This window comes from Emys orbicularis, chromosome 1 (genome assembly GCF_028017835.1).
Source record: "Emys orbicularis isolate rEmyOrb1 chromosome 1, rEmyOrb1.hap1, whole genome shotgun sequence".
Lineage (NCBI taxonomy): Eukaryota > Metazoa > Chordata > Testudines > Emydidae > Emys > Emys orbicularis.
The window spans coordinates 337,872,544-337,898,481 of NC_088683.1; the positions used below are offsets into that span (position 1 = coordinate 337,872,544).

The following is a 25,938-nucleotide window of genomic DNA, read 5'->3' on the forward strand; positions in this document are numbered from 1 at the left end:
GGGTAGTGGTGGCTGCACCCCCTAGCATGGCATGCAGCTCCGCGTAGAAGCGGCATGTTTGCGGCTCTGCCCCGGACCTTCTGTTTGCTTCTCTGGCTTTGTGGTAGGCTTGACTTAGCTCCGTAATTTTCACACGGCACTGCTGTGCGTCCCTGTTATGGCCTCTGTCCTTCGTGGCCTTTGAGACTTTTTCTAATATTTTGCCATTTCGTTTACTGCTACGGAGTTCAGCTAGCACTGATTCGTCTCCCCATATGGCGAGCAGATCCCGTACCTCCCGTTCTGTCCATGCTGGAGCTCTTTTGTGATCCTGGGACTCCATCATGGTTACCTGTGCTGATGAGCTCTGCATGGTCACCTGTGCTCTCTACGCTGGGCAAACAGGAAATGAAATTCAAAAGTTCGCGGGGCTTTTCCTGTCTACCTGGTCAGTGCATCTGAGTTGAGAGTGCTGTCCAGAGCGGTCACAATGAAGCACTGTGGGATAGCTCCCGGAGACCAATAACGTCGAATTCCATCCACACTACCCCAAATCCGACCCGCAAAGGCCGATTTCAGCGCTAATCCCCTCGTCGGAGGTGGAGTAAAGAAACCGGTTTAAAGGGCCCTTTAAGTCGAAAAAAAAGGGCTTCGTCGTGTGGACGTGTCCAGGCTTAATTCGATTTAACGCTGCTAAATTCGACCTAAACTCGTAGTGTAGACCAGGCCATTGTCGTGGTTTGTTCATATTCAGAAGTAATTGTTTGTGGTGTTCAAGGGACAGAGGAGCAATTGTTATTGGTAAATATCAAAGCATTTGAATAACTAAGGAGCAACATGGCCACAATCAAAAATGAGTCTGGAACTATTTTCTTGGTTGAAAGGACAGTGGATGTTTATGTAAGTCTTGGTAGGGACATAAAAAAATAAAAGGATCCATAAGTGATACTTCCAGAGGGAAAACATCACCCACTTTTATCTGTGTTCCTACAGATGGCTTAATTATACTTGAGTTTCCTGAAAGTATCAATATTTGAGACAGCAGGCGGACTCTGACATATTGCTGCATATAGTATAGTCCAATAAAATCATTCCAACCAATAAAATCATTTCAAAACTAGATACATACTGAGTATGCCCTATTCCTTCTCTTAAAGCCTCTGTAGTGTAACAGTAGCATAGAGAAATACTGTGAGGGCTTTCAAAGCTAACTAAGGCAAAGTAGGGGAGAGATCAACTAAATATTGCACAGACTATGAAGGAGAGGGATATGGTTAAGAATAAGCATTCTGCTTCTTGGTCTGTGGCCAGAAATATGAAGGGTTGTTTTGTTGCTTTTTAATGTTTCACTCGGGGGGGGGGGGGGGGGAGAAGGAATCATGGTGCAGATGTCATGGAAGAAGGCAACAGTAACAACTGAGGAAGAGCCCTGTTTAAGCTTGTGTCTATTACCTCACTGACCTTGTCTCTCTAATATCCTGAAACCAACATGGCTACAACAATGCTAAAAAATGAATGTGAACATTAAAAACAAAAGCTAAAAACATGCTCTTTTGGATGGTTTGGCAGTAATTCTTAGCATCTTGCCAGAAGACAATGCCATTTTTCTCATGAAATAAATACTCATAGCTGTACCTATTACCCGTTACTGAGAGGACATTTTCAGATTGTCCTTACTGTATATCTGTAGAACAACTCTTGCTGAACACATACTTATTTTACCAGAAGTGGGCAAAGAAAGGGGATACAAAAAACAGCAGCTGAGTTACATAACCACCATTTCAGACTTCTTTATTACCATTGGCAGTAAATAACTAAATCAAACAACAACTGCTCTGAAAATAAATACACACATGAAAAGAAGCAATGATTGAAACAACATTCGCATGTCCACACCAGAAAGGAGGAACACAAATTTCACAAGTTTGGATGCTTTCCTGTACTTGAGCCATACCTTTTTTGCTCTGCATAATTGAGCTAACATGTTTTTCTATTGATATTTTGATACTTCCACTCACTTGAAGTCCTGGTTAGAATTAGGAGGTACCAAAACATGGAGGTGGGGAAAATTTAAAAAGTTTTAAACACCAAAAAATAAATTTGAGGTTAATTTGGACGGATGAGTGAAGGTTGGGATTGATTGTTTTATCCAATCAGGTTGTCCCATCCATAATTAAAATGATTGGCAATACAGTTGCAATCAAATAATCACAGGATAGAATAATAATGTTTTAGAGCATAATTTTGACTTTGACTTGAATGAGAGAAGAACTGGGCCATCATTATTATTTGTTGTATTTGACTACAACATTATATCTTGGCAATAGAATGCTAATAAGATGACAGCATTGCTGGAATGTAATTCACATTAAAATAACATCAAGACAATAAGATTCAATTTTAGCACACACAAAATAAAGCCTGACATTCAAGTAATTACATAACTCTTTCAATTTGACTAAAATTCTTTACAGTCAAATTTTAAAATTTTGTTTTTGCTAAGGAAAATCTACTGAAGCAAGAAAGTATCCATAACATCAGGAAGAATACACAAATCCTAAAACTGCAAGACCAGAAAAGACTACTTCATACATCATTCAGTCTGATCCACCTGCTTCTGCCTTGCTTGCACTAGTTAGTGGTTCTTGAATCTTTTCGGTGCCCAAAGAATTTCCCTTTGGAGACTGTTCCACTGTCCAAATGTATTTACTGTTAAGAACTGTTTCATCATACCTAACTAAACTTTTCCTTCCTTAGTGTCCAGCTGTTGCTGTTTGTTCTACCGTCTTCAAGGCTTTGAATGGTTCCTGTCCTTCATTGATTTGTTTCCATTTAAGGAACACCACCATGTGAATAGAAACTGTTTAAAAATGTACTTGTCACTTCTTACTCTTCATGCTTCTGTGGGGCTGCTGCAGTCTCCTAGCCTCTTCCTGGTGATGCAACAAGTTTGTGCGTTGTATAATCAACTTCTGTCAGTTTCTTAAAATGATGTAGCACCCTGTATCACTAAAACGGGTTAATTAAGAAGTTTTCTATTATGAATTTTATGCTCTCACCATTAAAAATGTACACCTTATTTCTAGTCTGAATTTGTCTAGCTTCAACTTCCAGCCGTTGAATTGTGTTATATCTTTCTCTGCTAGATTTGAAGAGACCAATAGTAAATATTTGTTCCCCATGTAGGTACTTATAGACTGTAATCAAGTCACCCAATAATCATTGCTTAGTTGAGCTAAATAGATTGAGCTTATCGAGTCTATCACTATAAGGCATGTTTTCTAATCCTTTAATCATTCTTGTGATTCTTCTGTGAACCCTCTCCAATTTATCAACATCCTTCTTAAACTTGGGGACCAGAACTGGACACAGTATCCCAGCAATGGTTGATCCCATTTTGGACCTTACCACTGCTTTCCCTGATTAAAAAAAAGTTTAATAAACTTGTTTATATGGCAAAAGCTGTATTTTCTTGGCATGACTAACAGACAAAGGTAGAAGAGTGAAGATTGTACAGTGGTTCAGGTACCAGCCTGGGACTCGTGAGACCTGGGTTCAATTCCTCCTATGCTAGATACTTCTGATGTGAATTCGGCTGTCATTTAGTCTCTTGGGCTCAGATTTCTAACAGTATTTAGGAGTTGCAGTACTCAACATTGCAATGTCTAGCTGATTTATGAATCCGAATCTAATTTTCAAAAGGTGTTTAGGCACTTAGGAGCCAAAAGCTCATTGGCAGTTGAAGGGATTTAAGCTTCTAAGTCCCCAAATCCTTTTTAAAAATGAGATTTAGACACCTAAATCAGTTAAGCATTGCAACAATGAGCAGAGCAATGCCTAAATACCTTTTAAAATCTGGGCATCTGGGCCTTAGTTTGCCATCTGTAAAACTGAGGTAATAGTACTTTCCTACCTTACAGTGGTGTTGTTAGCATAAAAATAAATTAAAGATTGTGAGTTGCTCAGATACTGTGGCAATGGTGGCCATACAAGTATGTTAGGTAGATAAATAAAGTACATATACATTTCTTTTGTGTGTATTCCCTTTAGATGTCACTGTTATATGTTTTTCTCAAAAAAAATATTTCTGCTATTTCATAACTTTTATAGAAGATGTGCATATTTTTTGTTTTGTCAGTATTGTTCATTAAGCCTGCCAATATATAATGGGTTTGGTCAGTGCTTAGTTTATCATGAAAGAGATGCTGGGGCTCAAACAATTTTATTTACTTTCAAGCCCTGGCACAAATTAAGTACTGGGTTTGGTGTTCCTATCTGCTGAGAAATGTGGAGGGTAACAAATAGAATTGAAAAAGGAATAGACATTTTCCAAGAGCAATGAAAGGGATTGCAAAGCAAATGTAGCATTCTAACAGGGCCCATTCCTGGGATGCTGGGTGCCCCAGCTTCTGTGGCCTGAAGCAGGAGTTGAGGATACTCATCCCCTTGCAGGAGGTGCCCAACCCTTCAAAGGAAAGCACCCTCAGTTACCCTACGAAACAGAGAAAAAATGTTTTACAAGAAGTGAAATAAGATCAGAGAAAAGACCCAGAAAAGAAGAAATCCCAAATTTGGTCCTATTACCTGATTTATATACGAAATGTCGATTATACAGTAACATGAACAGTATATATTGTCCATGCCCTATTTTGGAACTATAGAAGACTGGTGAACATTAAGAAGCCAAAACAATTACTATAATAAAACTGTCAGCTGGTAATATCTGAAAGATAACGTTAAAAAAACTCTAGTGATTCTTGTAATGGGACAGTCAGCCTTTGGTTTGAAGTCACTTTAATTTTTGGCTCACCATACACTGGTTCAGAGATAGTTTTGACACAATCAGAAACATTGTGTTAATTCTGGGTTTTTCTTGTTTGCAGGGCAGCATAACTATTTATGTGCTGGAAGGAATGACTGCATAGTTGATAAAATTCGTAGGAAGAACTGTCCAGCATGTCGATTGAGAAAGTGCTGTCAAGCCGGCATGGTCCTTGGAGGTAAGATTCCTATAAAGCCTGGATTCAGAAAAATAACCAATCAAGAACTTTACTGCAATCCATTTAGTTTAAATATTACTACTTTGGAATTTCAGTGACTTCAATAAAGGACATTAAGTTAAAATATATTTCTAGAGGGACAATTTGTCTGGGAATTTTAAATAGTTTTAAACTCATTTTAAATTCTTCTGAATAAGAACACCTTCAAATGAATTCTTTCTGGAGTAAAGTTTGTCCTGCATTGCATATGTATACACTAGGTTGCTCACTAACATGGACTGGTCTTGCTGGCTTTGATTTGTTCTTTTTTTTTTTTTTTTTTTTTTTTTTTTTTTGGAGTTGGAGAACTTGCTTTAGGAAATAAATGGGAGTTGAAAATAAAGTAGTTGTCTCTATCTCTTCTCTTGTGTGCTTCCCACCATTGGTTTGGGTGGATGGCAGCAGCATTCTGTCCTTCCACTTTAGTGAGTAGGGAGAGGGCTTGTTAGCTCTGGCATTACATGGGCTGGATACTAAGAGCTGAGAACTCCAGTCTGCCCTGGTATACAGTAATAGAACGGAGAGGTTGGTATAGACAGCATTTTGCTTTCTCTGTGTAACCGCAAGCAAAGCCAGTGGAAAGCGGAACACTGCTTCAGCAGACCCACAGCCTGGGAGCCACTGCCCTACAAGGAGACAGTCTAGTTACAGGGTAAGTTTTGGAGCGCTTACATGCAGAAAGGACAGATATATATCCCTGTATTTTTCAAACTGCTGATGTAGCATTTTAGGCAATAACTTCCATTAACCGTGCATAGCTTTTGAAAATTTATGGCTAAGATGATAAGAAAACAGCTATTTGAGGATGGCAGAATGGAGAAAAATGGATAAACCTGAATAATAGAAGAGAATTAAAACAATAATTTTAAAAATACAGAGAAAGAAGAAACAGAATAAACTAGTATGTCTTAAATGGCATTCATTTAGTGCTGTACAACCTATTAGATTTTTTTTTACTAACTTGTTTCAGCTGGAAAAATCAAGATTATACACTGTTGGTGATTGTATTGCCTCTCCCATCTGGGTCCTTTAATAACTGAAAATATTTATGTAAAAAACTAAAATTAGATTTTTATAACGTTGTACACTTCCAACTCCTGTAATAGCTTAGGGCTCTGGTGCTAGATTTTTCTGAACTGATGGTCCCTGTGTTACTCCTATGTTTTAGCCTTTGTCAGTGATATAAATGAATACAGATGAAAATTAGCATTTTCTTTTTACTTCTGAGTGGTAATGTACAATGTCTCCCCCCCCCCCACACACACACACTTTTTGCATTAGATCTTAGAGTTCTTGGCACTTGGCTAATAGCTTATCTGCACTGCTGGGGAACAGAAGAAATGGTTTTCTCTCTTAAACCAATTTCTTACATATATTACATTATACTCTGTCTTCAGATTACTGTTAATTTGAGCAGGATTTTCTTTGGTGTTTTGCTTTATGCACTTGATTTAATCCAGATCCAGATCAGTCTTGGAGCTGCTTATTGCACCAAAGCATAGAAGGGAAATATCCAGGTCAGTCATGTGTTAATTTGCAAATGTTGTGGCTGGCCACAAATGGTAGATATTTAGGGCATAGGGCTCCATGCATCCCCTTACATCTGCACATGAAGGGGAGCTGGAGTTTGTGCGCACATATGGGGCTTGGGATTAGGGGTATGGAAGGGAAATTGCCATTTACAGTATGCTTCCCTATCTCCAATTCCCACAGAAGACCCTCTGGGGTTCAGGCTTTGCAAAGCTGGGTGGATGGGGTGGAGGAGCTGGCTGGGTTCTTCGGGATTCTGCCTCTACTCTGTAAATAAGCTAAAATATCCAGATGGACCAAGACACTGTTTCCTCTTGATATCACCCAAACACATTTGCATGTAATGTCAAGAGGGACTATTCATATGCATTAAGTTAAGTACATGTTTAAGAGTTTGCAGGCTGGGGGGGTCTAAGGGCTTCGCTACATATGAAGTTTCTCAGGAATAACTCCATGTGTGGACATTCTTATGCTGGAACAAGAGTGCCATATTCCTGTTTAACTTAACTTTGAAATGCGTAAGGGTGCAAATGGTTTGTCATGAACAGGGCGGGGGATGGCAGGAGAACATTGGGAGTGGGTGGTCACAGGTGGGGATGCCCTGTCACACCTATGGTGGGCCCAAGCATGAGGTACTGCAGGCGATCCCTGCTTTCGGCCACAAGTTGTGGCCACCTCTTGAAGCAGGGTGGCCTGTGCTACAAGTGTGGCATCAGTCTCTGAACAGTTAACAGAGGATAACACCACTCATAATTTGTCTGCGCCTTTAAATAAACAAACGAAACTCAAAGGCAACCACTTAGTTGCAGTACTTGAGGGCAAGGCCCTGACTGGGCACTGGGGTTCTGGGCTAGCACTGATGAGCTCCTGCTCTGCCCCAGTCTCACCCAGCACTGCTCCTGGGCCCTGAGAAGAAGCAGGCAAGCCTGCTCACTGGGTTGCTGGCTCCCGATTGGTCACTGTCTCCTCCTGGCCCTTTTAGCCTGGTTTGAGTGGGTTTCTTCAGCAGGGGGTATCCAGGCACCAATACCCCCCAGCACCCCCCAGCTGGGACCAGAAAATGCCTGATCGACCCCATCACAAGGGCTTTTCAGGCCTGTCTAAATGATGTCAGTGACTGGGCTGGGCTGGTTCCTGGTAGACCAGGATCAGGAGGAGGGTGCAAAGGTGGCTTAAAGCCCCTGGAACCTTGTCTCCTCCTGGACTGAATTCAGTGCAGCACAGAACCTCACCCAAGGTCTTTAACAAGTACAAGTGGTCGTGGCCTCTGTTTTTATGTCCTACGAGGTATAGATGACACCTACAGCATCCCATATGGTCCTAACATCATGATGGGGGTATTGAGTCTGTACTTCTCAGCAGGGAGCATGCTACAGGGTGAGTCATCAACATCACTTTCTGTAGCATCTAGTAATTCCAAAGAGTTTTCCCATCTAAGTACTGATGGGAACTCAGTTTGTCGCAGGAGATCTATGTAAATTAATGGAGATATCCTATCTCTTAGAGCTGGAAGGGACCCTGAAAGGTCATCGAGTCTAGCCCCCTGCCTTCACTAGCAGGACCAAGTACTGATTTTCCCCCAGATCCCTAAGTGGCCCCCTCAAGGATTGAGCTCACAACCCTGGGTTTAGTAGGACAACACTCAAACCACTGAGCTATCCCTCCCTCCATCATCACAGCTTTAGGTGGTAATTCTATATAGAAAGATTAAATCTGGAGGCTTGAGTTTTTTCTGCACTTTGCATGGGTTTGTGGATGCTAAATTAGGAAAAAATGCTTGGTTTTCCATTTACCTGATGAAAAGTAAGGATCTGAAAAAAGGAATGAGACATCTATGTTTCTTGCTGCATATTATAAGAGCAAAGGTTGTTGAAAAATCATAAATTCTAGATACTGACACATGGGGTCCTGGCAAGAGGCTGTGAAATAACAATCACATTTCAAAATATAAGAAATTATAAACACAATTGAATTACAATAATCGTTTTGTTTCCTAAACTGTATTAGACTGCTCAGCGGTCAGAGCAGCTAGTCATGTTTCATTTCCAACTGACACTAACACATTTTAGAAGACAATGTATATTCACATTAACAGCGAATGGCTTTCATTCTTCAAAGAGATTATGCTGCTGAAAACAAATCAGGTCAAACTGACCAGCTGTAAACCTTTCCGCAAATTAACATTGTGCTTTTAAACTCACATTTTCCCATTAGTTCCCCAACTCAGGTGAACAAATCCCACCTTTGTCCATAGTAGTATAAAGAAACTCTTTGAAAGTGTATGCGGTGAAGAGGTTCTTTATACTACTATTCTTAATACTTTCTGCAAAAAGTTGAGAAAACAAGTACACCAATATTTAAAATTATGTAACAATCTTGTAGTTTCTTATACATTTAAATAAATCTGCATGATTTAAACAATCCATATTCTTAGAGTGATAGTCCTTTATCACTCTGGCATCTGTATCAATGATGTGCCACTGCCTTCTGCTGGGGATCCATAATTCCCAGGATAATTACACGGCAGAAGTGCAATAAATAGGGTACTAGTGCCAACATTCACTTCATATTGAACAAAAGGGAATGCAAAGGCTAAAAATGATCTTTCCACCAAAGAAATGCAAATTCACTTTCACTTTAACATTCACAACTTACTTCCCTAACTTTTAAACCCCACTAGGTTCCTAAAAAGGGAGAAGTATGAAGAAAAATAGTGAGTACTTGAGTAATTCATATACCTATTCATACAGAAGATCTGGGGGAGGGAAATACTGAACATTTTCTCTTTGAAAGATATTCATAGTGCTCCTGCAAACCAGCTTTTTTGCCAGATCCCCTCAATGATAATATAATATGAAATGTCTAGTTAATATCCTTATTTTTTACACTGACTTGAAAGTTATTTGGAACAGGCAATAGCATTTTCAATTTTTGCAGAGGATTGGGAATCTAATGTTTTGCAAGGCTTCAGTATCATTAATAATCCTAATCTCTCTTGCATTGTCTGTGGACAACAATGATAATTTAAAGCAAATATGATAAAAATTGTTAAATGATACACTTTTGTTGCTAGTTCCAGCACATTTTTATTTCAGGTTTCAGAGTAGCAGCCGTGTTAGTCTGTATCCGCAAAAAGAACAGGAGTACTTGTGGCACCTTAGAGACTAACAAATTTATTAGAGCAAAAGCTTCCGTGGGCTACAGCCCACTTCTTCGGATGCATATAGAATGGAACATATATTGAGGAGATATATATACACACATACAGAGAGCATGAACAGGTGGGAGTTGTCTTACCAACTCTGAGAGGCCAGGTTTCAGAGTAGCAGCCGTGTTAGTCTGTATCCGCAAAAATTTACGCATATTTTATCCGCAAAAATTAATTTGTGTGGCAGCTGTTCCTGTGACTCACCTTCTGTGTAAACTGGAAGCAAAACTATATGGAAGCATTCTGTGGCCATACTAAAAAGTGTACTTTTGTTGGAGTTTTAAAGGTTAGTACTGTATGACATACAGTACAGATTTGGAACCATACATTGTCTTCAGAATCAAAACTACTTCCATCAGGTAGACTTCAATAAAAAATACCTGTGCTATGAAAAAAGAAATTATAGATAGGAAAAAAGCTTATTGAGTCATCTAGTCTGTCCCCATCTGCCACAGCAGGGTTGTTCCTCACAATATGTATTTTTTAGTGTTTTGGCCAGTCCTGTTCTAAATGTGCCAAAATGAAATAGCTCCTCCATTTATTTTGGGAGATTATTCCACATTATCACAGTTCTGAGTTAGGAATTTTGAGTCCCTGCTCACTCCCATACCCACACTGTGGGGGCACATGACCCCTGCAGATCTCCCCTCCCAGGAGCACCACATAGTCATGCTTCCCACCTGATTTCTTGGGGGAGAAATCCTTTAAGAATGTCCCAATATTCACCAGAAAGGAATATCCAGCAGTACATGGGGCCAAAGGGAAGGGGATATTACACCTCCTTGCAGAGCCAGAACTCCAGCAATCTCCTCTCCTTTCTCAGCTGCAGCAGGTGGGGTAGCTGCACTTTTACAGCTTCAGCAGCCCAATGATGTCAGCAGTTCCAGACTCTGCTGTTTGTGGGGATGGGAGATTGTTGGGTGGGGATAGTGAGCAGGCAACCTCACTGCCCTAGACCGTATTGACATTACAGCATATGCTCCATAACTGATGAGTGGAGTTTTGCTCTCTTGCGTTTGACACCTATGGAGACCAAAGCCTCCCCCTTGTACAGCATGTGGTGCAAGGTTTCAAGAGGAGAGAGGTTTATGTAGAAATAGGACTAATAATGCTATATAATGGGAGTGTACTAAATCTATATAAAAAGGGGGAAATAAATAAAACAGCAGGCAATGAGCTCAGCCTTATTTTTTTTTCCAAGAAAAGGATGTTGGGGGTGAACAGCCCAAATGTTAAGGAAAACGGGGGTTTATGGTTGGGTTATTTTTTTAATGAGGATTATAAAAGCACAGAATAAATGACTGAGAGCCATTCAGTTGTGCCACTGATGGCCTGTTCCTATTACTGTTGCCATAATCCTTTCTCTCTCTGCCCTCTATTGTTTGTTACACTCAGTTGTTGCTTTTCATTATTAAGGAGGGTATAAGCTGTTGGGGCAGGAACCATGTTCACCTGTATGATTGTACACTACCTAGCACAATAAAGCCCAGATGCTGGGCACGACTATAATACACATAATTAATTTGTGCCCCAACTGGGCAAAGATATGTAAGCACATTCCTAACTTTAAGTACATAAGTTGCCCCATTAACTGTAATGGAACTACCCATAGAGTCCTAGAGTTTAAGGCCAGAAGAGGCCACTAGATCATCTTGTCTGACCGCCTGTATATCACAGGCCACCAACACCAACCAGTACCCACACACTAAACCCAACTACTAAAATTAGACCAAAGTATTACAGCCCACTGGCGATTAGACTGTTGTGCACCACAGGCAGAGAATAGAAGAGACCAAGGTGCACCAGTGCTCGAGGCCCCAGCTATGGCAGGGAAATGATTAGGTGGGATAGTCCCAAATAATCCTGGCAAGTGACCTGCACCCATATGCTGCAGAGGAAGGCAAGAAATCCCTCAGATCATTGCCAGTCTTACCTGGGGAGAAAATCCTTCCTGACCTCACATATGGTGATCAGTTAGACCCTGAGCATGTGAGCAAGAACTAGCCAGCCAAGCACCTGGAGAGAGAATGCACTGTGTTTTTAAGTTAGGCATGTGCTTAAGTACCTTGTTGAATCAGAACCATATTTTTCCTTTCCTTAATGCCATTCCATTGACCATAAATCTAAACAATTTTCTCACAGTTTGTTTTCAGCCTGCTATATTGTAAAACCTCCCTTTCAGTTCTTAAACAAACTATATATATTTAGTTCTCTTGGTCTTTCACTGCAGCCCCTTAATCATGCATTACATCTTAAATGCAGACACTTAATATTGCTTAACCAACCTGAGACAGGCTGCAAGACTTTACAGAGACTTTGAGTATCTAATGATTCCCACTTGATATAGACTGGCTTGTATGGTTGTTTAGGCATTGGACTAAACTTACTGCTGGGAGTAGTGAGTGTAGCCTCCACTGACAGCTATCGACTGGCACCTACTTAGCACAGGAGTGAATTTGATTCAGTGTGTGTATTATATTAACAACACATTAACTATGTTTCCAGAAACTAATTTCTAAGCAGTTAAATGCGTCTGAATGATTTTAGAATTAATTTTGATGTGTTGTAAGTAAATAGGTGCATAGAGTACTCACAAACTCTTTTGTAGAAACACTGCAGTCTAATTTGCATTTATAGCACCCTAAGTAATAATTCTTCTTCTTTAGTCATTAAAAACTTAAAAATACTTGTGGAACTTTATATTCTGGCACTTCTCCCCCTAGAGTTGGCACTCCCTCAATTTTGTCATTAGCTTTCTGGTAACATCATTCCAGAACTGAACACATTAATTTGTCACCTCCCTGCGCTTCTGCATATATGCCCCGAGTGAATGACACTTCTGCATATGTGGTACAAAATCACATTTGCCTTGTTTTGTTTCTATACTGCATTGCAGTCTACTGAATACTGTTGCCCCAGCTTTCTCTGAATGTTACAGGTTTCTGGATTTTTCCCTTCCACTGAATCTATGCTTCCAATTATTTTTCCAAGCTGAATCTCATTTTATTTTTTCTTGCTGATATTATTTCCAACCCCTCTTGATCTCTGTTATCTCTTTGTCTTCACTGCCGTTCATAGCACACCAGCTTGAAGTAAAATATTCTTTAGCCCTTTCTGCCAGATCAGTAGCAAAGACTTTAAAAATGACCCATGTCAAACACTGATTTCTTGTTGTGCCCTACTGCTCGAAAATCACCATCCAGTTAGCTTTCAGTCCATCTGACAGTGCTCATGTGCAAGAAAATTTGAATTAATTTTCCAAGTAATATTTCCTGAAACACTGCTTCAAATGCTTTATTAAAATCAAGATGTTTTACCTCTGCTTTGTTCCCTTAGCTTGTTTACAACCTTCTGAGGTGTATAGAACTTGTTCTCTGATATGGAACCAGAGGAGCATAGTGACCTTGGAGTCAAAACCATGGTACGGTGTCAAGAATAATGAATCATTGACATTTTTCACCTGATTACGGGTTGTGGAAAGGGTGAGGCATTAGTGTCTTATGAGAAGACTAGCTATCTAATACAGAATGCCTGGTGCACCATGGTACCTGACATGTAATTTGCTTCTGTATACGTGCTTAAAAGGAAAAATCAAAGTGCAGGATTATGCACCAAAACAATTTAGTGAATCTCACATATGCATGTTAAGCAGTTGTCATTTAAGTAGTTTTTATTATGTTGTTGGTTTATGTTCAGTAGTTGTACATAGTTCCCATGCACTATTAATGTACTGTCCAATAATATTCAGTAAATTGTGGATTTAGAAACTGTGGGTACCATGAAGCTGCTGGTGTAACTGAACACCCCAATGACAAAATGCACACAGCTCTTATGTGTTATGATGAGTTAGTGCCAAAGTGACATCACTACTATTTATTCGGTATAGAACTAATTTGGGATGCTCGTTCATCTTAGAGCAGGAAATAATTTTTAATATTTTGTATAATACAATTTTAAAACCCAAATATTGTTAAACCGCTCATTTTTTCCTGTGGCATTAAAATTCCAGCAACAGAGGCTTAATGTGGCATGACTAGCCTGAAGCAGGTGCCAAGCCTTTGCAATTGCTAATGTGAGTCTGGTAGGACTCACCTTTGCAATTGACTAGAAAGATCTGAAAACAGTGTATATACTATACTGGAGACTGCTTAAATATATTTCCAGAAACAATTATCTAAGTAATTCTGTGAATTGGTCCTTATTTTGATGCATTCTAATTCATTAGAAGCATGTATCTTTATTCATTCGCTACTGAAGATTCCCTGTGATTACAAATCCATAACTTAATATTAAGGCTTCATTTGTTTTACTCATGACTGGCACCCTAAGAATCTGCAGGTTTATTACCTCTGCTGACCTTGTCTTCTGTTCTCTTCCCAAGTCCATGAAGTAATTCTTGAACTGTCAGACCTTCCCTTGCTGCCTTTTCTCCCCCTTCCACACACATACCCCTCACCAGCCACACACACTTCGACTATAATTAGTGGGAAATTTCCAGCATTATTTATGATACTAGGAATATTTGTTGTGATGTCATTTCATCTGGACGTAACAGCATATAATCCTTTTTTCTTTATCTGGGTCAGCTGTGACCCAGGCTTGAGTGTCAGGTTTGTTATTTTACTAAGGAGTCACTAACCAGGACTGCTTGCCTCTTCTTTTTTCTGTTACTATCTTTAGTGACAACTGATGTAAAACAGTTGATAGTTTTGAAGGAGGGATTTTCAAAAGCACTCATGACTGGCTTAACTTTGCTCTCATTGAAGTCATAGAGTCTAAGGACAGAAGGGACCACTGTGATCATCTACTCTGATCTCCTGCATAACAAGTCAGTGGGAATCTTGCCACTCACTTCCCTGGGAGCAGAGTTAGATCACTGCTTGAGTGCTTTTGAAAATTCCATTCTGTACATTTATGATATTAGCAGATTATTTTCCTTGAAAAAATATTTAATATGCTTCCCTATTTATCTTAAGTGTTATACTGGACTACAAATAATGTTGTAATCTAATTTTTAATGGTGCAGCTTTTTTGTGTGCTAAATATTTATTTATTCATTTTTATGGATGAATAATACTGAAGAATTAGAACATTTATTTGAGATTATAAAACCGATTTTGTGTTTTTAGATTAGCTATAAGTATACTCATCTATACCCCCTCTAATTTGAAATCAGAGAGTTAGAGTCTCCTCTCATGCCAGTGTAAATCAAGAGTAACTCTTTTAAATAATGGAATTACCCTTCTGTAAAATGTGTGTAACAGAGACAAAAATCCAGCCCTAAACTAACAGAACTGTTAAATAGAATGAAAAGAAGACAAGGAGGATGGAGAGATCTTGTCCTATTGTTTATGAAACAACACATTCAATTTATAAATTCTCAGCTTCCGGAATGATTTACTCCACTATAGACAGATGTAACATCTGGCTTAAAGTATGGGATACTGATTCCATTTCAAAGGGTAAATTAGCACCTGCATATTTCAGTGGTAAGTAACTATTTGACAGTGCACTAGAAAAAAGCTTTCAAAAAGCTGAAGCATAATCCATCTAGCTAACTGTTAACATTTCTATTACCTCTACTCTTCCTCCACCACCTGCAAGGTGGCCTTTGAATATTCCCACTTCTGGGATGGTATCCCAAAACTTCAGGACCTGGGGGAATGTAATCTCTGCTGGTGCCACACAAAAGCCCTCTAACAGCCCTGAAAGTTTGGAACCGAGGTTATAGAAGGCTGTGCATCCCCCGCCACTTTAGTTCCTTCCTTTCCACAGCTGACTGCGCTTGTAAAGACCTTCTCCATGCCCGAAGTGATTTCTGGTGGATTTATATCCAAGAGTTTCCTCTTGTTCATTGTTTTGTTGGAAATTAGAAGATTTACATGTTTTGTTCTTGCATTTCTTCAGCAGTGGCAGAAGGTTTGGAGGTTGTTATAACAGTGATATGTTCAGGAAGAGGGAGATGCTTATTTTAATGGCTGATCCTCACTTTACAATTGTCCTGAGTCCTCTCCCCAAATTCATATATAAAGGGTCATGTGAGTTTCACCTGAACTTGATTATTAGCTGGGGAGGGGGAGGAGGAGGAGGAGGAGGTGTTTATTCTCACCCAGTTTTGAGTTTTTATCTGGATAGGATTAAGACATATAAGAAGTCACATAGGCTTTTTGGACGGTGAATGCATGTGAATTAATGTGTGTATGTTAGCTAGGCTGACAGTACCTGAGCATCTAAGAACTCACTTTACAAGGGCTAAAGTGGACTGTATGGTATGCCTCCATAATGGAGTTCTGTACTGTATGTATGTTTACTCTGCACAGCTTTCTTCACTTGACATCTAGATCTGATGCTTACTTTGGGAGGGCAGTTCTGCAATTTTTGTTTAAATAGTACTCATAGATCCACCTTCCTGGGTGTTGTGCATAACTGGAAATGTGTAGAAGAAGAAAGGTTACTCACTGATAACTGAAGTTCTTTTTGAGTGTTGTCTCTATATATTCACACTACTTTCCTCATATCCTCAGAGTTCTGTTCTCATACTTCTTCTGTTTTAGCAGAGAGAACTATGTCAGTTGGGAGTGGAAGTTAGACAAGTCAAAAGTCTTCTATGCATGGAAATGGGAAACAAGAAACTTCTATTTGTACTGGGGAACTATTTGCATTTTTTCTGAGGGTAGAGGAGAACAATGTAAACAGTATAATTGACTTACATTCAGCAGAAATTGAATTGCAGAACAATTGGCTCAGCCATCAGAATGTGATAGGACAGTGGGAACTGAACCAGGAAATACTTTATCAGGTTGCAGTAACATAGTATATATGGTGGGACGTTTAAAGAGTATATTTTCATGTCTTTCTTTCCATTTCTTCTTCCACTGGAACAAAACTTTAAGAATTTTCTATAAGATTTTTGAATTATATGTAACTGGGAGTTGTAAAAGAAAACAAATTAGAAAGAAAAAATATTTCAAGGTTAAAAGTGTAATAATCTAAGAGATACTAGAGTTAATCTGCTCTGTGGGAATCTGCTTTTTTTGATGTGCCATTAAACTATTTTTTTCCCCAGGTCGAAAGTTTAAAAAGTTTAACAAAGTGAAAGTTGTGAGGACACTAGATATTGTTGCACTCCAGCAGCCAGTGGCCCTTCCAGATGAAAGCCAAGCTCTAACCCAGAGGATATCCTTTTCACCAAATCAAGAAGTACAGTTTATTCCCCCACTGATCAGCATTTTACAGGGCATTGAGCCGGAAGTGGTCTATGCAGGTTATGACAACACACAACCTGAAACCCCAAGTGCTTTGCTGACCAGTTTGAATCAATTATGTGAGAGGCAACTCCTTTGTGTAGTCAAATGGTCTAAATCACTACCAGGTAATAACATCTTTCTATTCATAGTTATGATAATATATGTCATCAAGCTAATTATTTAAAGAGTATTTAGTCTGTTTATTGGCTGTGCACTAAAACCAGGTATATACAGAAATGTAATAAATAATAAATTGAACACATAATAATTGAATCCTTAATAAAGAAATTTAATTGAATACATAATAACACTGCCAATTCACCAAAAGAGTATAAAATTGGACTTTCTGTGTACCAGAGAGATATTTTTAGCAGACAATAGAGCCTTCTTAAAGGAATTCCTCTAAATGAGCAGACATGTTTTTTTTTTTACTTTATATTCTTTAGGTGTAAGAATATTTAAACAGATTTTTATTGTATGTTTATCTTATTGTAGTTAGGATGATTAAAAAAAATAACATGGGAAAACCGAGAGCAACACTGTTTGGTGTTATAAGACTAAAAAGATATTAGGTTTAAAGAGATTAGACGAATGCTCCAATATCACTGAATACGGAAGGATCCAGTGACCAATGGAGTAGTACAGATTCAACAAAAGTGCAACTTGTACCTTTTTCAGAAATTGGGTTAGTTTAAAAAAAAGAACTATTTTTAAAGCTGTTTTAAATGAAAAATATGTTCAGTGTTTTATGCAGTGTAGCTATAGCTGTGTCAGTCCTAGGATATTAGAAAGACAAAGTGGGTGATGTAATATCTTTTATTGGACCAAACTTCTGTTGGTGAGAGAGAATTGCTTTCAAGCCACATAGAGCTCTTCATGGATTCCCAGCATCACAGAAAAATGCAAGAAGAACAGATTGTTTAGCATAAGTAGTTAGCAAATATTGTAAGGGACCATTCAAGGTAGAGTGGCCTGGTAACGCCTCTGCAGTCATAGAACTAAAAGAGGGGAGTTAGTGGGTTACAGATTGTTGTAATAAGCCATAAATCCAGTGTCTCTGTTCAGTCCATGATTTTTAGTGTCTAGCAGAGTTATGAATTTAAGCTCCCAGGGTCGTATTTTGAAACTGTTGTGCAGTTTTCCTTTGAGGATGAGGACTGATAGGTCAGATATAGAGTGATTGCTTTGTGAAAAGTGTTCAAGCACTGGTGATGGGGTGTTTTTGTCTTTTATCATTTTCTTCAAAAAGAACAGGAGTACTTGTGGCACCTTAGAGACTAACACATTTATTTGAGCATAAGCTTTCACTTCATCGGTGTAGCCCACGAAAGCTTATGCTCAAATAAATGTGTTAGTCTCTAGGGTGCCACAAGTACTCCTGTTCTTTTTGCGGATACAGACTAACACGGCTGCTACTCTGAAACCTGTCATTTTCTTGTGTGAGTTTGAGAGCGTAGTGATTGGTTTCACCCATATGGTTGTTATTGGGGCATTTAGTGCACTGGATGAGGTACCCCATATATTGTGGTAGGCACATGTAGGATCCATGTGTGGCTCAAAAGCTTGTCTCTTTCACCAACAGAAGTTGATCCAATAACAGATATTCTTTCACCCATCTCGTCTCTTCAGTGTTTTATGTCAGTTTTTGAGATTGCTTTGTATGGAGATGTCGGAGAATATTTGTCACTTTTGCAGTTGTGTATTTATCTTGTTTCCTTGTAAATCTTGTATGCAGCTCTGTTTGGAATTTAGTATTCTACTCAGTTGAGATTGGGGAGTCTACAGCAGGGTCACCATACTTGCTCATTTCAGAATGAACTCAGTCCCAACTTCCTGCTTTTCATCATTCTCTCCCTTCCCCGCTTCCTTTTAAATAAATATTTTGATCTCCTGAACTCTCTTATATCTTCTGTCATCATTTGACATATCTTTATAAATTGTACACACTTGAAGGAGTATTATACAAAAGAGGCATTCTCTGCCTGTAGACTGTTGCTGTAAAAATGGCTGTTGCATAATTTGAATATGCCAATTTTTAAAAATCTATATTCGATGCCTCAGTGAGCCACTTCCTAAACATACTTTGTTGCTAGCATTAAAACATATTCATGGGAACAGGGAAAAGGGATATAGTATATTATTGATCTGTGCTAAAGTAATAATTATAAACAACTTCAGATCAATCCTCCCCTCACTCTCCTCACACATCCCAAAATATCTTTTACTTCTGTAAAACCATCTATAGTATAAATACCACCACTTGTCTTAAAACAGACAAGTCTTAGGACCTGATACAACAACACCAACTGAAATCGGGGGAGTCCTTCCACTGGCACCTGTCTGCTCCGGATCAGGCCCTAAGAGAACTATAACCAGACCTAAAAGACATAAGTGGTGTAAAAGACACTGTAACCCAGTATTATTCTGAGATGCTATTAAACAGACTGAGGGAACCTTCAAACATCAATAAAGCGTTTTTATTGAAGATTTGCTTATTTTGAATTCAGTCAAAAAAGAGGACAAGAAAAGACAAGCTCAGACAACATGATGTGGAATAAATGTCTTTGTGACTAAGGCTACGTGTACACTACCCGCCTGAATCGGCGGGTAGAAATCGATCTCTCGGGGATCGAATTATCGCGTCTCGTCGGGACGCGACAATCGATCCCCGAATCGATGCTTGTACTCCACCAGCGGAGGTAGGAGTAAGCGCCGTCGACGAGGGAGCCGCGGAGGTCGATTTGCCGCTGTCCTCACAGCGGGGTAAGTCGGCTCCGATACGTCGAATTCAGCTACGCTATTCGCGTAGCTGAATTTGCGTATCTTAAATCGACGCCCCCCCCCCCCCGTAGCCTAATACAAAATAAAACTAAATGAAATGGGGAGGAGAGAAGGACAGAAAAGAAAAATAGAAAAAATTCCCGTCACTTTCATTGGAACTGAGGTGGCCTGTGACAGCAATGCCACTTGTGCTAATTAAAGCTATGCCAGTCTCATGAAATTGTTCTAAGGAATGAAAAAAAGCTGGAGTGAACATATGAAAATTACCCATTTAGGACACTTCCTCCATTTTTGCTATTTTCTTTCCTGTAGTTTGGCTACATTCACCTACTTTACCAACTTAATATAGTTGCAAGCCTAGATGTAAATTGAAGAATATGAAATTTGTTAAATTAGAATGAGAGGAAACTTTAATAACCCTTTTTCATACAAAGTATATAAACATCCAATGTACATTAGTTCACATTAGTGAGGAAACATTTTTTTTGGTGATACTGACCTCATTGTGACATATTGTAATGTTTTCCCATTCCTAAAATATAATACTAAGATGAGCCGCCATCTCATCATGTAAGTATTTCCTTTATAATGTAAAACACTGTATATGGCACGAGAAGTCAGAACAGAGCTCATAATGTGACACACTGCTGAATCTATTTGGTAGACAGGGCAGTAAGTCACTCCAGCACTGCTCCATGCTTTGCATAAATCACTGTTATCCAACATTCAAAGAATACCACTATGTTTCACTAAAAGATAGATGCTGTTGCGGAATGCTGCCACGAAGAACTTAATGGAGATTGTACAGGCAGCTACCCGCACACTGTACTGAAAATATATTTTAATTTGTCAAACAAAAGTGCTGTAGCTGATAATAATTATGGGTAGAAATAGGAGCTCATATTTACGAACTGTTAAAGATAGTGGACCATTAGTGTTGATGGAAATGCTGGTGTAAATTATATGTTGAGTGAAGTTTTGAGCTTCTAGGTCCTATAATGAGAGGCACTATGAAAGTTTGTAGGATTATTGCCTTGTATGCACTAAACTTAGCCAATCACTGTCATAAATGGGAATTTGATGCTGGTGTTCTCTTCTTTGTTTAAACACTCACCTACTGACTGGTCCAAACACAAACTTTTACTATTTCATACAAAAATCGATATTATTAAGTGACAGTTACAAAGTTAATCAGTTAGTAGTCAAGAAATGTCAAAGTTAACATGGCATATGACTGTGGAAGTATAATGTGAAGGCATAACTTAGGCAAGACAAAGACCAAATGGTTAAAAGGACTAAAGGAAATATCAAGATAATGCAGAGAATGTCCATCATCAACTAGTTGAACCCAAATGAGAAGCAGAAGTTCAGACTGGGAGGCCAGAAGTACTCAGTGAAGATGGCATGTCTTTGATCTTTTTTTTGTGTACCCAGCACCAAAAATCTTAGCCTGTGGTGCTCTTATACCAAAGTGATGGATGCAGTATAAGAATCTAGACAGATAGAAAGACTGGTCACAGATAGAAAGACTGGTCACCAAAAGACCCCTAACTGCCCTATGAAAATACCATCAGAAAATGGTTCTGAAATTATCTTAAAATCTGCACTTTGCCACAGATTGCAGCAAAGACCAATGAAATAATTAAAAGTACTTATAAATATTTCCACAAAAGAATCATGCCTCATTTTACATTTTTAGAATAACAGAAACTACTCTTAAAGTCATTGCAGCTTATTTTGGAAAGAAGCTGACTGGAGGTTTGATTATCTGGAAATAAGAAAGTTTTCATGTTGTATAATTTTGAAGAGTTATTGATAGTTAAGAAATGCAATCCTCTTTCTGAAATAACCTCGTCTCGGGTAAATAAAAGCCAGTGACAGGGAGACATTATTCTAATGAAATTGTTGAAACATAAGGTTTGGTTTAAATTAAATGTTGTGGACCAAATGTTTTATCCCTTTTGAAAAATAAAAGCGGTGAATACTTTCCATTTATTTGCTGGAACAAGGACATGTGCAGATAGATGTTTATGTGCCTCAGTTCCCCCATCTGTAAAATGGGGATAATGATAATGACCTCCTTTGTAAAGTGCTTTGAGATCTACTGATGAAAAGGGGTACATAAGAACTAAGAATTATTATAATTATATCTACTGCTCTTACTTAGAATAAGGAGAAACTGTTAATAAATAAGAACTGATTATGGTAACAAATATGGTAAACTGTCCTATTTTTGTTAAAAGTAAATAAAGAACTTTGTTGTTTCCTAAAGTACATAGTCACTCATAACTCATAAAATTATATTTGATTTGATCATTTCAGGATCAAAACCAAGAAAAGGAATAATATGTGGCTCAGCATAAAAAATTGGGAGAGGTTAGCTAATCTAGTCAAATGGCTAATGATCATTAAAATATCACAAGCCTACTGTTGATTAGTCTCTAACTACTTAAGAAATACGGCTAAATTAGCCTGTAAAATTAGATACATTTGAATTGTCAAGTCAAACGCTACCACCTACTGGAAACTGCTGCAATATTAGAAATGGACATGTTTGCTCTTTAATTAGCTGATCCTGGAGGCTCTTAAAGAAAAATATAAATGAAAAATATAAAGTCCCATTGAGTGAACTAAAAGGAGTTCAAAAATTAAAGTTAATGCCAATTTTTGTTGTAGTAGTCTTATTTTCAGTGGATGTTTAATAGGATTCTGTCTGATACTGTTAATAATCAGATCTTATTTAAGACATGCACAAGGTATGAAAGGAGACGTATAGATACATAACAAAAAATACTACATATTTAAATTTCTCTTAAAATAACAGATAGCTTGTCTGATACAACATCAAGAACACTTGACAAATATAAATTTCTTACTTTGTGAAATGTTTTATACAGTAGTATTTGAATTCTTTTAATTCTTGATGTGATTTTCAGGATTCCGGAATTTACATATTGATGATCAGATAACCCTTATCCAGTATTCTTGGATGAGTCTAATGGTGTTTGCTATGGGATGGAGGTCATATAAGCATGTCAGTGGTCAGATGCTATACTTTGCACCTGATCTGATACTAAATGAGTAAGTAGACAGTTACTGCTATTTACTGATATAATAGATGAAATCCTGACCCCACTGAAGTCAATGGAAATTTTGCTATTGACTTGATTGGGGCTAGGATTTTGCCCTATGTTTCTGTTTTGTTGTTTCATTAAACAGTGCTAAAATTAAGATCAAAGGAGAAAGCTCTGATAATATCAAAGATCAGTAACCTCAGTAAGGATTGCATAAAAGTCCAATATATTTCATTGACATGTAGACCCAAAAGCAAACGAGTTTTGGTGGTGGTTTTGTTTATCTGAGGGAAAGTTAAAAAAGAATTATATTATCATGACATAAAACCTGAATTAGTTTGAATGTAGATTTCAGGGCAGAGGGTTAATATCCCAAATCCTTGTAGCATGATACATAGGAGTATTTCATAGGCAATCATAGTATACTTTTCCCTCCCTCTTTAATAATTTGTCCTTGAAATTCACAAAAGAAGCCTATACAAGGCAAGATGAAAATTAAACAAATAGGTTTATGATTCAGCTTAACATAAAACTAAGAACTAAGTCCCCGATCCTATTTCAGGATCCCAGTGTACAGATCCTCTTGCCCATGTGGAGTACCCATGAAATCATTGGAATGCCACACAATCACAGGGGTCATACATTGGGATCTAAGGGTGAAATTCTGGTCCAACTGAAGTCAGTGGCAAAACTCATTGATTTCAGTGGAGCCATGATTTCACTTTATGTATTTACAGTAAACACTAGGAATTAGGAAACAAAAGTTGAATAATTTGGTATAATAAAGCACATCAAAGACATTATGTATACAGGAAAATGCTCTGAAAATAACTTGTATTAAATTAAAAGCTATCTCTTTATCTATACTGTTGTCTAACAGGTATTTTAAAACCAAGTTGCCACTTAGACTTGGTTTATCCATAATTCAGTCCTAGTGCAGATGGATACCACCTGCCATATCAGCACACAGCAGCACCAGCCTCAAACCCGAAAATGAGGCAAGAGCTGTTAATTTCCAGATGAATTCACGGGTTGTTTTTAAAAGCACTGTAGATATTTACCTACACCTTCTGAGACCTAAAAATATGTCTCAGGGTGAGATCCACTAAGGCAGTGCTTCTCAAAGTTGGGCTGTCGCTTGTTCAGGGAAAGCCCCTGGCGGTCCAGGCCAGTTTGTTTACCTGCTGCGTCCGCAGGTTTGGCCGATCGCGGCTCCCACTGGCCGCGATTCGCCGCTCCATGCCAATGGGGGCTGCGGGCAGGGCGGCCAGCACATCCCTTGGCCCGCGCCTCTTCCCGTAGCCCCCATTGGCCTGAAACTGCGAACTGCGGCCAGTGGGAGCCGCGATCAGCCGAACCTGTGGATGCGGCAGGTAAACAAACCGCCTGGCCCGCCAGGGGCTTTCCTGAACAAGCGGCGGACCGGCTTTGAGAAGCACTGCACTAAGGGACTTAGGAGTTGCAATGCTTGGCGTTGCAGTGCATGTCTTTTAGGCGCCTTGTCATCCACTGGAATCCACAGTTCTAAGTTAGGCACTTAGGCTCCCTGTACAAGGCATGGAGCGAATTAGGTGCCTATGAATGGGTCCCACAAAAGCCACCTCGCTGAGTGGGGAGCTACCTAAGTTAGCCAGAAGGAAACATCAAGGAAAGGATTGTGGCCACGCCCGTCAAAGGGACTTGTACGTCTGCATTGGAGGAAGCGGCATATCTCTACTTGGGATTCTTGACCATCAAGACTCTCCTTAATTTAGGTGCCTAAGCCAGAGGAGGGCAGGGTGGAGCCCCCCCCTTATAAATTTTCTCCCAGTGATTAGGGCACTCACCTAGGAGGTGAGAAACCGAGGTTCCAGTGCCCCTGCTCCAATGACCTCATATTTATGTAGAACAGCCTCAACGGGAGCAACTGAGTAATCAGTAGCATCATTTCCCAATAAACAATAAATTATATATTTAACTCATTTAAAAGAGGGTGCAACGCTTCAGATTCTGAACAGATTTGAAGTATTTCTCACTTAAAACAATAAAATATTGATCTACATGCATTGAGAAAAAGTTTTTTGTCATACCAAATATAAACATTTTGTTGATTATAATGCTTCCAGCCAGACTGGAATCATGATTTAAAACACTTGGGTGAAATCCTGTCTCCATTGAAGTCAATATTAAAAATCCTGTTGACTTCAGTAGAACCAAAATTTCACCCGTGCTTTTTGTTTAACTCATTGACTTAAATCAAGTTGAGGCTTTGTAAAACTAACCTGTGCTATTGCACCTTTCTATTCAGTGTATAATGAGCTAACATATGCTGGGCTTTTTTAAATGCTACTACTGGCAATATATCTTAACTGATTTTTTGTAAACTGCTGTAAGTAAAAAACAAAAATATTGAAAATGGAGGCCCTATTCCTGAAAACATTTCTGCAGTTATTTAACTTTACTGACATGATTAGTTCCATTGACTTTAATGGGACTTCTCATAAAAGTCAGCATCAAGAGCTAACATTTATTTAAACATTTTCTCTTTACAAAATCTTTGTCACTTTAAAAAAAATTGTGTCACTGTTAGTAGTTAAAAGTTATTTAGACTTTCAGTCCATTCACAAAGTTATTGTAAACTTTTTTATGCAACAGGCCAAAATTTGTTTAAATGCCCATATTTGTTTTCAAAAGCATCCTCAAAAAGTGTTTAGGCTTCTAACTTCCATTGAAATCAACAGAAGTTAGGAGCTTAAATACCTTTGAAGATCTGGGCCTAAGTGACTTAGGAACATCATTAACATCAAACTGCCTGCTCAAAATAATTCAGCTATTTTGACTTGTGGAAGTTCATATATCAGAAGATGATGTTGGTTACAAGTATAGAACAGGCTCTTTGTTTGTTAGTTTTGTGTTTGCCATTTTCTCTTGTTCTCACAGTACAGATATTAATGAGTATACTACAATGTAGATAACCATTTATATGTGCAAGTTCTTAGTAGAAAAAAAACTATATGCAAAATCTGAAATTCCACTAACAATTAGAATGCTAATTAAAGAAGCACTTGCAAAACATTTACTCTAGCAATTTAAGATTATAA

The 25,938-nt window shown here is 38.6% G+C and overlaps 1 protein-coding gene across 2 annotated transcripts in view; it reads left to right on the forward strand.

Moving 5' to 3' along the window:
- Positions 1 to 25,938, forward strand: part of PGR (progesterone receptor) — a 58,718-nt gene that overhangs the window by 24,248 nt on the left and 8,532 nt on the right. For both annotated transcript variants that reach the window (XM_065405599.1, XM_065405609.1), the window contains 3 exons: positions 4,863 to 4,979; positions 16,823 to 17,128; positions 22,721 to 22,865. In XM_065405599.1, coding sequence (XP_065261671.1) covers positions 4,863 to 4,979; positions 16,823 to 17,128; positions 22,721 to 22,865 — 568 coding nt within the window. The remainder of the gene's footprint in view (positions 1 to 4,862; positions 4,980 to 16,822; positions 17,129 to 22,720; positions 22,866 to 25,938) is intronic.